Source organism: Mus caroli, chromosome 2 (assembly GCF_900094665.2).
Source record: "Mus caroli chromosome 2, CAROLI_EIJ_v1.1, whole genome shotgun sequence".
Taxonomy (NCBI): Eukaryota; Metazoa; Chordata; class Mammalia; order Rodentia; family Muridae; genus Mus; species Mus caroli.
Genome location: NC_034571.1, coordinates 10,075,270 through 10,088,214, shown reverse-complemented (window position 1 = coordinate 10,088,214; position 12,945 = coordinate 10,075,270). Strand labels below are relative to the sequence as shown.

Here is a 12,945-nt window from a genome sequence, read left to right as displayed (position 1 = left end):
GTGTGTAGTATACTTTTATATCTAGATAATCTCTTGCTAAGAGACAGTACATAGCACAAGCAGAGCAATTATCCCATCATTCCCCAAAATCTTATTTTGACCCTTTTATTAACCTATATAACAACTCTGAGCTCTGGAGTTTGGAACCTGATATTATCACCCCAGGGTGCAGTAACAGGTTGGGGTGTTAGCTTCCTGTTATGTGCAAAGGAATTTACAAGGAAATCTAAAAACATTAGGAGACACAATGGGGAAAAGGTGATACAGAGCCTTAGATGAGTCAACTATGATTTTGGATTCAATTAGCTGATAGGCTGAACCTAAATAAATACGCAGAGATGTGCTATCCAAGCTCCTTCCCTCCTTCTCTCTAAGGGCTTTCACATTTGTTTATCAAGCACTTAGCATGTAAACAGAATGGCTTCACTTACTTGTAATTTAGAGAAAAGTTCCATGTTTGAACATAACACAGGTTCCTGCGCTGCCCAGGCTCAGGCAGTACCAGTTTCTAGAGTACGTAGACTGTGAGTGGTGCCCCTTGAGCTCAGCAGAGGTTCCGAGGAATTGTACCAGCTACACTGCTTTTTGGCTTCAGGGATATTTTCAGTGTGGTTTTACAGTTGGAAAAGTGTTGCCTAATCTTTGATGGCACTTATTGTTTATACCATTCTCCACAGTCTATAAATAATATTAGTATGTTTACTTTTACATTGTGATTTTCAAAATGGGGACACACACCACTCCCTCCCTGACATAAAAGGAGAAACACTATATGACATGGGAAAAGTCTGGAAACACAAGTTTCAGGGCAAAGTAGGAGAGAAGCACGAGAAGAAGGTGGTAGCACTCAGAACTTTGAGCCAGAATCAAGGGCTTTGGCCTTCTCCCTCTCTCCCTTTTTCCTTTTTTCCCTCTTTCCTTCTTTCTCTCTCTTCCCCGCCCCCCCCACCTCTCTCCCCCTGCCTGCCTCCTTTTCCTCTCCCGCCTCCCTCCCAAGGCAATCTCAGGTATTACAGGCTGGGCTCTCAACCTTGCTATGTAACCAAGGATGACCTTGTCCTGCTGATCATGATCCTGTCTCCATCTCCCCTGCTAGGATTACAGATGTGCATCACCATGCCTGCCTAGCATTGGCTTCTTTATAGGTTGGAAATTCTCCTATTAGTTTCTATTAGGACCCCCACTCCCAGAATTCACTGTGTTCCTCTTAGGTCTAGATGTGTAGGAATAAGAACTCAGCATTATTATAGAAATAATGTAATATTGTTTATCTAAAATGAATAAATTTAGTAATGATTTCCCTCTCTTGCCCTCTCTGCTAGGGCTTAAAGCCTAGGTCTTATATATCATAAGCATACCATTTACTTTGACCCTCTTACTGCTTTATGATGGCAACATTAAACTTTTGTACAACATCTCTCCTATAGGAGCCATAGCACGTTCTTTGCCACCTTTGGTGAGAGGAAGGTTTGAATACGTTCTGGCTTCTATTGCCACTTTGTGCTAACAGATTGTTTTTGCTTGACAGGCTGTGGTGGAGAGATGTCTGGAACTATGGGCTCCTTTAGCAGCCCTGGGTACCCTAACAGCTATCCTCATAACAAGGAGTGTATCTGGAACATTCGTGTGGCCCCAGGGAATAGCATTCAGCTCACCATCCATGACTTTGATGTGGAATATCATGCAAGCTGCAAGTATGACACCCTGGAGGTAGGAAGTCTGATTGTTCTCCAGTGTATCACAAAATCTTGGGTAGAACTGGAGAGATCCCCATCTTCTTTCCTGTGGCTAGTCCTGTTCTATGCTTAGGCATTCTAGCAAGTATCCTCTATGAATGGATTATGTTAGTAGAATAAGGGATTGATATGCCAGTTTGGTTTCTCTCCTAGTGGCTAGTCACAGTTCACTGGGAGGTAAGGCCAGCTAGCAGCAATTGGGGGTCAATATGAGCAAAGAACAGGGAAGGGTCCCCAGTGGGCAGGCTTGGTTCTGTCTCTTTTCGGGATGGATAGGAAGCTGAGTCGTCAGTTCCCTCTCTTCTGTTCCTGTTGATAAAATCTGTGCTTGGGTTCCTTAACAGCCCACACTTCTCCTTCTGGTCTGAGGAATCTTCCTTAGAGGAAGCATTCTGCATTTGGGAGTCAGTGGAAGAGGGGCCCCAGCACACTGACTGCAAGTGCCACTGACCCCTTCACAGCAGCAAATGCTGCCTGGGCTGCGGGACGGTCAGGATGCTACAGCTGCAGTTGCCGCAGAGGGCTGGTTTTGTTTTGTTATTTGCTTTTGTTGTTGTTGTTGTTATTCCTTAGTGTGGTCTTTATCTACAAAACCTTTTCAAGGCTACTTCAAGAGTTTATCTCACAAAATTAAGGTAGCCATTTTGAACTTTAGGCCTTAAAGTTTATTATAATCAGCTTGAACCTATCAGCAGAATTAAATGGTTTCTAAACACACACAAATTCTCCATCTTTTAGTGTTAGGGACTTCTATTCCATATAACTCTACAGCTAATGTGTGACACAGAGTAAGCACCTGATGCTTGTGAGTGGGCAAAAGCATTCAAACCCCTGACTGATGCATGATAATAAGACACATACGGTCCATGATGATTGCACACAGCCACATCCTCACTTGGATGTGAACAGTCCCATGTAAGAGGAGGATGCTGTCTGTCCACATATTATAGTTGTCAAAATCAAGCCTCACATTCATGGCCTTTTTTATGACCACCGGGATGGTTGCTGTTATGGTCTTGGATGACATTGACCCAAATTTCCAGTTTCATGTGTCCCAGAGCAAAGAAGTGGGCCACATAAGTAGACATAGAAAGAGTTATTAAGAAAGGGAAATGAGAGCGGGCTGAGGGAAAAGCATATTCTTGAAAGTGCTGGGCCCAGGGCTCATCACCTTCATGGTCATGTGCACAACCCAAGCCTCTCCCACTCATGGATACCCTAGGCTTTACCTAGGCATGCCCTTCTCTATACAGCTAGGAAGGGAAGCATTTCAAGGCTTTCTCTGCCAGCTGACTTCTTCCATATGTTAATCTTCATATAGTTTTCTCCAGCAAGCACTCTCCTCCATAAATGGAAGGCCTATAGAATGAACCTGGTCACCTTTCTCTGCTCTGCCCAGATAAAATAAGGCATTTCAGAGGATTGAAAACAGTAGAGAGTACTTTATGGAAAACTTTAATCCTTAAAAATTATGTGGTATGAAGAAACAGAGTTCTTAAGCAATCTGTGCCCTAATGATGGGTATACTCACTAGGAATTATATTCAGCACCCCAGTTCCCTCTGCAAGGAGACAGTGCCTTCTCAGTGACAGTCCTGCTACTATGTGATGCCTCCATCTTACAGGAGGAATGGTGTTTAGGAAAGAACAAGGCACCTCCCAAAATTCACCCTCATAGCTTGAAGAAAGACCACCGACACTAACCCGTGAGATGCTGAACTGGTTCCACTACCAACAAAGATACTACATGGTTGCATAAAACCCATAACACTTACAAAAGGCTGGCCGCCGAATCTCTGTTAGGAATGTGCACTGTTCCAGGTTCCAAGCCCTTTATTTTCATCTTCCAAGTACATGTCATTGGTGCCCACTTGGCAAAATGTAAATGGGTTCATTGTGCTTTGGGTCTTGTCACTCCCATTACATGAGAAAGCAGAGATGTGTTGTTCTCTATAAGCAGCCTCTGAAGCCTAGGGCAGCAGAGACTCTGGCCAGCAAGTAGCACTGTTAGGGGTAGGTGGTCCTATGCCAGTGCAAAGATGTCTGTGACAAGAGGTGGCAGCCTGTTCAAGTTTACATGTATTAGGACAAGCTGAGAGTTCTGTGGGCTCCTAAGTTCTATTAAGAACATAGTTTGAAGGAATATGTCAAGACCCCAAAGGCTATAAAGAGTAACTCCTTTTTCATGTCTCTACCATAGATGGAAAGTTCTGTAGTGTGCTAGTGTTAAAATGAGCATGAGGAGGCTGTATTTTTTGTGGTTGTTTTGTTTTTCATTCCTTTGCTTTTTTTTTTTTCTTAGTCACTGACAATATATTGACAGTAGATTTCTAAATCTGTTACCCAGATGAGTGTATGATCCAGAAACAAGGCTAACTTTCTCAACTCCACACTTATTCTTTTTTAATCCTGCCAAGCACAGCCAAATGAAACTTACCATCACTAAACATTGGACTTTCTGGGGTCCCCTAAGTTTTACCAGGAGCCATTTCTTCCCCTAAAGAATTACTGTCCAGAAAGTGGCCAGTTGCATAAAGCAACTGCCATAATCCTGGTATGCTGACTTGGTCTTCAAAATAAATGGAGCCAACAGAGCAGAAAGCAATGCTCAGAACAGATTAACACTGCAGGCTTTGAAATACTCCCCACCCTGGGCATTTGCTAAAAACACACTTTAATCTCTGATCAGCATGCCATTTTCAGGGTTTAGTCACACTGGAGTGGAATGAATCACACCCTGAAATTCTTTCCATCCTTTCCCACTTGTGACCATACGCTAATGATCAGTTTTATTTATGGGCACCAAAAAATGCCATTTTGTTGTTTTGGTTATGGAAATCCCAGGATGGTTTTGTTTTCAGTCTCCAAGAAAGCTCTGTGCAGAGCCTGGATCAACATCCAGGAGAGGAAATCCCCTCCTTGGCACAATCAAACAAGACAATTGCTTGGTGTGGGCAGTTAACATAGACAGGGCCTCTCAGCAATGGTCATTTGTGAGTTCAGCCCAGTACCAGGGGAAGCAAAGAATGTCCAAAGTGGCAGTGTTTATTCTTTTGGAAGCTCCTAGTCCTAGCCAACTCCTAGCTGGTATGAATATGATCACTAGGGAATAGATGAACAAGGAAAACAAACATTATTTTGCCGACTTGTAGATTTCTTTGTCAGCATCTAGTGCCAGCTCCGTGCTCTCTGGAAATATGTGCTGGTGGTTGCACTCCCTTGATTAGGAGCACAGGCTGCTGGCTGCATTTGCTGGAGACTGTAGCCTGGGCCAGAAGGAAAGATAGACATGGGGACTCTTAACAAGATGAGCTTCCATTCAAATGTGCGTATGTAGAAGGGGCCAAAGGAGGCTCTTCCTGAAGCTCTGCTTTTTAAGGCCCTTTCAAGGGCCTCCCAAACACTAAACATTATCTCCTAATGAAAATAAGCCCAGAGCAGTTGCTGGCTTCATTCCTTTGCAGTTACTGGCCTTGTGCTCAGCCCTCTGGGAAACAGCAGTTACTTCTTACTTTAATTCTTGCTTTGCTGGGGGGGGGGGCAGGGAGGGAGGGTGGATTAATCAGACAAAGAAATCATTATAGATTCAAGTCATGTACTTCTCCAAAGTAGGTTTCTTGTTCTCACTGTCTCCCCCAGGGAACTCTCCAGTGAATTCCCTATCAGTCAGCTGAGGGCTTGAGAGTGAGGAAGGAAGGGAGGAGCGGGAGGCCCAGTGAGAGGTGAAGGGGTGCAGCCCATTGAGACATTACCCAGAGCTGCCTTCCTGCCTGGCTTTGGCCCTGGGTGCTGTGAAGGACTCAGACACAAACATGCATGAAAACTCTCATCCAAACTGGTCTGCCTTCTACAAAGCAACTTTGATGAGACCTTGGATATGGGAGTACGAGTGTCAGTGTCTGTTTCTTTAAGTCTTATCTTCCCTTCACCCCTAGTTCCATGCACACTTAAGATAAGTGTTCAGCATGTGAGCTCTGCTGGAATAGGGCTTAGGAAAGAAAACCCCTTTCTGTAGAATGTACCACTGAGTTGAGGGATCCCAGTCAGTTATACAGTTGGGCAAATTTCGAGGTATCCATGAGGGTTGCAGCCATGTGGGACAGACTTGGAAGGTTTCCACATGGGAGGTAGGAGATCCTGGCCATGCTCTTCAGTGCAGACATGGGGGAATACATGTCACTCCTGTGATGTCCAGAATATACTTTTACGGGTTGTATTTCAATTTCCTCTGAAGAAACATACCTGTTATGTTTTACTCCTAATCTTGTAAAATATCCAATTTTCAGGATAGATGAGATTTCCTAAAAGTATAGCTAGATAATCAACAGCCTTCAGTGAACTCAACATTCAAAAGCAAAACCAGTTTTCACCTGAGACTTCCAAGACTTAGAAAATCAATCTTTATACTATATTATATGCAATGTCTCTCCAGAGAAAGCAAGAATCCCCAGACTGATGAGAAAGAAGAAAGCAAAAGATAGAAAAGATCCTAGAGTGATCTGGGTGTTCTCTATCAGATGAAGCAAATCACTTACAAATCACTTTGTAAGTGATTGAAAGTGTGTGTTCCTAAGGCAGAGGGAGTGCCTATAAATACTCATTTCAGGTTTATAGTTCATCCCACCCAGGGAGGCTAAGTACAATTACTAATCATAATAGAGTCCAAGAATTGGTTGCAAAAATGAGCTCAAAACAGGGCTGATATGTCTAGATATGTATCTTTTAACTAATGTCCTATTTTTTTTTTTTTGCATCCTTGTTAGATCTACACAGGTCTTGATTTTCACTCTCCAAGAATAGCCCAGTTGTGTTCTCGATCGCCATCAGCGAATCCCATGCAGATTTCCAGCACTGATAATGAACTAGCAATCCGATTTAAGACAGACATCTCTTTAAATGGAAGAGGTTTCAATGCCTCATGGCGAGCAGTCCCTGGAGGTAGGTGAACATACAGAAGTACCCTGAAAGCTTTTGAGCTGAAGCCTAGATGAATTTTACAAAATTATTAGAAGAAGACATGAGAGTTATCCCTTAATGACTTTGTGACTTCTCAATATCATGACAGGGTTTAACTTTCTAAGGATATGAATGAGCCAATCAGTCCATGTACAAGCAGAATTGAGGTGGTTGGAGAGACTTGTTAGCTTTACGCATGACTAGGTCCTGTTCTCCAGGTGACATCAGAAAATGGTTGGAGAGTGTACTAATGCTTTGATTCAATCATGAATTCGAGTTTCCAGATGCTGAAGGTCCTTGTCCCCAATTGGTTTTTGATCGATCAATAAAGATGTCAACAGCCAATGGCTGGGCATGGGGCAGGACACTTATAGTTGTATAGGTAGGATGTAGAGAAGAATGAGAGATTTCCCCATAACTCCGGGAAGAAGGATGGGATTCAGAGCTTCAGGAGATAAAGCCAACCAGCCACGTGAGATTTTGGGTAAATGGCCACTTCAGGGGAAGGTTTAGAAGTACCCAGTCTTTGAGGTAGCCAAGGCATTTAAAAATAAGATAATGTGTGTGTCTTTCATTTGAGGATTCAAAAATAGCTCCCGGGTGGGTGCATATGTGTGATCCACCAGGAGCCAAAGCAGTGTACCAAAAACTTCAGCAAGAGTCAGTGTCCACTTGCATACATCATGCCATAGAGTAGGTTTTGGACTCTTAGGAAATGTAAAAAAAAATAAGCATTAAAATTTTCAAATCCAAAATTAAGTGTTGCAATACTGATTTTCTGCCCAAGATCTCAGGTTGTCAAAATAAGTTACTTACTTTAAATGTTAAATACTTTTTAACAAAGTGTTTTAATAGACACTCAGGCCTGATGAGGTTAGTGGTGTTTGTGAAATGGTTACTATATCCCTGGTATTTTTCTAACTAATAAGAATTATTTTATATAATAGTTACAACTTACACTGTGAGGGAAGTCTCTTGTATATCCTCATAAGCACAGACAGGAAACTTAGAGGACTCGTTGTCTTGTCCAAGGTCCCATGGCTGTTTGCTAGGACAGAGATGTGACTTGAGGCCACTTTAAGTCACTTCCTTAATGCCAAGAGTGTATGGAGCTATGTGAAATCTCTCTAGAGTGAATTACATATTAATTTATTTGTATAGCATTCAGGTTAACCCCTCTGCTCAAAAACATTGCTGAAATTTTCTATCAGTTGTTTTTATTATTATAAATCCAAGGAGCGCTGACAGATACTTGATAACATTGTAAGAATTAAATACAACTTATGGAATGAAGTCTACCTAGAATATTAACAATTGCAGAGCCAGACATTAAGTAATTTATAACATCATAAGCTATTGGACTAGGAAACATTTCAAAGGCAAGTATGATTCTTAGAGCATAGGTTTGAAAGAACCCGTGAAAATATGAATTCACTTGTATTTAGGTTTATTGCTGTTTTTATTATTTTGAGACAGGGTCATATATAGATCATGATGACTGCTGACTTTCCAAGTATTAACAGATAACTGAACTTCTGATCCCCCTTCTCCACCTCTGGGTAGGATATGGGATGCATGGCTGTACACAGCGTATTCAGTGCTGGAGTTTGAAACTAGGTTCAAGTGCACGTTAGACAAGCACTCTACCAGCTAAATTATACCCTACATTATTATTTTAATTAACTTTTGGCACCAATTTTATAGTATTTAATGTATTATGCTAGTATTACCCATGTTCCCTTATTTCTGTTGGGATAAATGATTTAATATGATTAGTTCTTTGATAGTTTTAGCATAGAACCAATACAATAGCCAAACCGAGTAGGATACTATCTGCCTGTGGTTGGCACCAGATTGCTTACATTTTTATATAACAGGGATATCTCTCGTGGCTGAACTGTGTCTCTTACTTGCAGGTTGCGGTGGGATTTTCCAGGTTTCCAGAGGAGAAATTCATTCTCCAAATTACCCCAACAACTACAGAGCTAACACGGAGTGCTCTTGGATCATTCAAGTTGAAAAATATCACCGTGTTCTTTTGAACATTACTGACTTTGACCTTGAAGCTACAGATTCTTGTCTTATGGTAAGTGGCACAAATGAGTTACCACTACAGCATGGATGAATTCTGAGGGTGTACTTGTTAGTTATAGATGTTTTCAGATTGGTCATAGGAGACCAATTCCTAGCAACTTTAAAGGCACTGTTGTGAGGTTTTCTTTTGATTGTCTTTTGTTGTTGTTGTTGTTGTTGTTGTGTTATTATTATTTGCTTAAAATCTGGTCAGGAGGTAGATGATTTAAAGGTTTGTTCAGCAGCTGTGTTGAAATAGCATCAATAGCCTTCTCTCAGTCTATTATCTGGCAAAAAGAGGAAAGGGCAGTGTGTGTGTGTGTGTGTGTGTGTGTGTGTGTGTGTGTGTGTGTGTACATGTGTGTTTGTAAGCCATGATTTCTATACAAGCCTTCTTATGCACATGACCGTGCACAAAGCTGTGGAAAGAATTGTCATAACTAGTTTAGGTAGGTTATCATTAAGCTTCTGCGGTCCCAGGAGAGTTTTACTTTCTTTATGATCAGAGTTTTTCAGTTCAAATTAATACTCTGATAGGACCAAACAGGCTGGGAGGTTGGGGTTCAGAAAGAGATGTAGCTATTAGTGGGTTTTATAGTAAGATGTTTTTGCTGCTATCAACAGCTAAAGTTTCTGACTCGAAGTTAATATGTTGGCAGTTAATGTACGAATAAATGAAGTATTCTTTATCTATGTAATTTAAAGAGTTTTGGCAAAAGATTTTCCTTGTTTCATTGGTTTATAGGTATTTCATTCTAACACAAACCTGGCTTTCTTGTTTAATGGATCTTCTTATTTCAGCTTTCTGACAGTTCCTTACACACATTCCAACTGGCTACCTTCTTTTAAATTTGACTCAGGAAAATCCAAAAGGTTTTCCACGTTTCAAAATCATCAAGTTGATTGTGTGTATTTTAAGTATTATTTTCCAAGGTTGTATCATTAGGAAAAGTTTATGTGACTTATGGTTATATACTCACACCTCAAACAAGTCTTTAGAGTCAGAGTGAGCAAGGTATCATGTGTAGGACATCTATTCCCCTTAATGGTAATTTGGACCAACTCTCCTAAAAGGAATATTTAAAAGTTGGATGACATTTAAGTACATCTTTCTAAATGTAGCTCTGTCTTATTTAATACGTGAGAGGAAAGTGAGCACAGAATTTGGAGCAGTCTTTGCCTGTAAGGGCTTTGACCATTCAGAAAAGGTCAGCAATACTTCTGGGGCTTCTGAAGCAATGAGGACAGTGAGCCCATGGCCTAGGGAGCTGCAGGTACTGCACAACAATTATATCCTAAGTAATATGAAAGTATAATAGCTTCCACAGAGCCTGCTTCTGGGCTTCCAGTCATCCGCATGTCCCCACACATCTCAAGATAGGGGATAAAGGAGAAGAGATCTTGTGTTGCTTATATGTTAAGGTATAGATAACTGGAAGAAACACTCTAAAGCCTTCTGAAGGGAAATAGGACATCCTAGACCCCTGTTTTCATGTGCAATAGCCTGCAGCTTGTCACAGGCACTCGTCCACATGACAGGATGCCATTGTATAAATGAGATGCAGCAGAACAAGAAACCAAACTAAACCTGCTGGCATGCCAAGCACTGAGGCCATCAGACACATGATTACTAAGATCCTGGAGATAAAAAGCAAACTGAAATATTTCAGTAAAGGATTGCAAGCTATAAAAAGTCACAGTACAACCCTAAAAAAGACCAAACTGACAGTTTTAGAACAAAAAAACATAGTGCCTAAATTGAAGACTCCATAATGTTTGAGAAAATTAGATTAAGATGAAGTGAGCAATAAGGAACAGGAAGATAAGTCAAGATAATGACTGTGAGTGAAGAAAAGCACAGGCAGACATGAGAGGCACAGACACGTGAAAGAGATTCATAGAAACCCTAGAAGGAAAAGAGCAGAGAATCAAACAGAAGCAATAGTTAGTGAGCTAATGACAGATTAAGACTTCTGAAAGTGATAAAAAAAATAATTTTTAATGAAATTACTCAGTTCACAAGCAGAATAAATAGGCATATTTACTTTAAAAAAAACTTAAAGTGAGGGGTGGGTTGGGGAAAGACTGTCTTTCAGAATGTTACAGACTAAATGCTGACTTCGTATAGCAATAATTAAAAGCAAATAAACAAAAGGAAAATGGAATTGTATGTTCCAGCTAAAGAAAGAAACATTATAGGATTGTAAAAATTATTTACAAGCAAAACCGAAATAAATATTGTTTCAAAGAAGGGTCGTCAATAGGAGTTTAAAAGGGTTAGAAGCATACTGTCTACTCATAGACTGGGGCAAGAGGCAGCTCTTCACTCCCCTCTCCCCTTAGCAACCACAGTGTAGCTGAGTGGAGATACAGTTCTTCCTCCATTAATTTCATGATCCCTAGAGTTCAACATACAGACTGTGATAAGGTCAAAACCCAGGTTAGAGGCACACCCAGTTTGGGAGTGTTTTTCCTTTCTGTGTTCATGAAGTGACTTTATTTTCCATAGACCTTGGGGACAAAAACACAGACAAAAGTTGTGTTAACTACCCACATATCTCCATGCATATCAGGGCTTGGCTTAACCAACCATAGCAGTAGAGAATGGGCAAGAGGAAGGGAAACCTCATAGTATGTCATCAGAGGATAGAGCTGGGTGTGTAAACTGGCAGACAGGTGCTGGGTGGGATTCATCTTGGCAGATACATCAAAACACAAAATGTGATCATCAGAACACATTGACAGGATGAAATGGCTGGTGTAGTCTAGGCAAGTGGACAGAAGGGTGCTGAGAAGCAGGTACCCTGAAACACTCAGCAAGGCTGAGTAAACCACATCAACACTGTGAGTTACGATAGTGCAGTGGCTCAGACATCTAGGTAGGATGAACCTGAGTCTAGCCCAGCGTGGTCATTACTAGCTGTGCTGCTTGAGGAGAGTTCATCATTCAGCTTTACTCTCACTAACTGGAACAGGTTAATAAGAGGGCTCCTGACACATTCATTGTTGATCTGAGAAAAGGTGGAAGACGTGCTTGCTTGTCCAAGAGAAGCTTTTCAATGGTAGACTTCGGCATGCTTCTGTTACTGATGGCACGTGTGATTTCAGGCAGGCATGTTCAACAAGCAAAAGAAGAGGCAGCATGGAATGCTGGGAGGACCCTTGAGCTTAGGAGCAAGTAGGGAGTGCCTCACCTCTGGCACTGGGCCTCAGACTCCTTAGATGCAGAAGGTTATCAATCTTCCTTATAGAATTCCAGCTGGCACTTAGTATACCTAGAACCTTGCATACTCCCATAATCATAACAAGGAAGTAGCAGAGAAATGATCCACTGGGTCCTGGAAGCTTTCACACTGGATGTGGCATTTAAGTGACAAGGATCACAGAGTAAGGTAGGGGTGAGGGAGGCTGCCAGAGAAGTAGGAAGGAAATAGCACATGGACTTCAGAACGGGAAAGACAAGCTTTGTGCCTGGAGTGTAGACAGTTGTTAAGAAGCATGGAGACCAAAGCCAAAAGAAGCGATCTAAGTTGAATGTGCTACTGTACACTTTCCATTGGATAGAGGAATAGGTTGGTCAGAATTGTGTTTTACAATGAGTGGTGTAAGGAATAAGTTGGTAGAGAAAGAAAAAGGTTCAATAGAGACTCTTGAACCAGTGGGGAATGCTTGAGTGATAAAGCCTTATTTTGGGGAGTTGTTTTGAGAATGGAAACCAAGTACCATTCACACTACAGATCTGTCATGATGACCAAGAGGAAGACCCATGGGCCAGTTACATGATGGAAGGAGGATGGGTGGCAGAAGGTAGAGTTAGTTATTTCTGTAAAGAGCACTTGAATGACAAAGCAATCAACTGAATAAAGAGTTAAGCTAGGAAGTGTTTACATGGCTACCCTATAGAGTTTGGTGCTCAAGGTGGAGGTCTTAGGTAGAGATCTGTATCTATCTGTATCTGTATCTGTATCATCTGTATCATCTGTATCATCTGTATCATCTGTATCATCTGTATCATCTGTATCATCTGTATCATCTGTATCATCTGTATCATCTGTATCTGTATCTGTGTATCTGTATCTGTATATCTGTATCTGTATCATCTGTATCATCTGTATCATCTGTATCTGTATCATCTGTATCTGTATCTGTATATCTGTATCTGTATCTGTATCATCTGTATC

At 41.3% G+C, this 12,945-nt stretch overlaps 1 protein-coding gene across 1 annotated transcript in view; it reads left to right on the top strand.

The window, feature by feature from the left end:
* Cubn (cubilin) overlaps window positions 1-12,945 on the top strand; it is a 225,260-nt gene that overhangs the window by 102,166 nt on the left and 110,149 nt on the right. Inside the window, exons 29-31 of the mRNA XM_021155681.2 lie at window positions 1,529-1,710; window positions 6,499-6,673; window positions 8,608-8,777. Of these exons, the coding sequence (XP_021011340.1) occupies window positions 1,529-1,710; window positions 6,499-6,673; window positions 8,608-8,777 (527 nt within the window). The remainder of the gene's footprint in view (window positions 1-1,528; window positions 1,711-6,498; window positions 6,674-8,607; window positions 8,778-12,945) is intronic.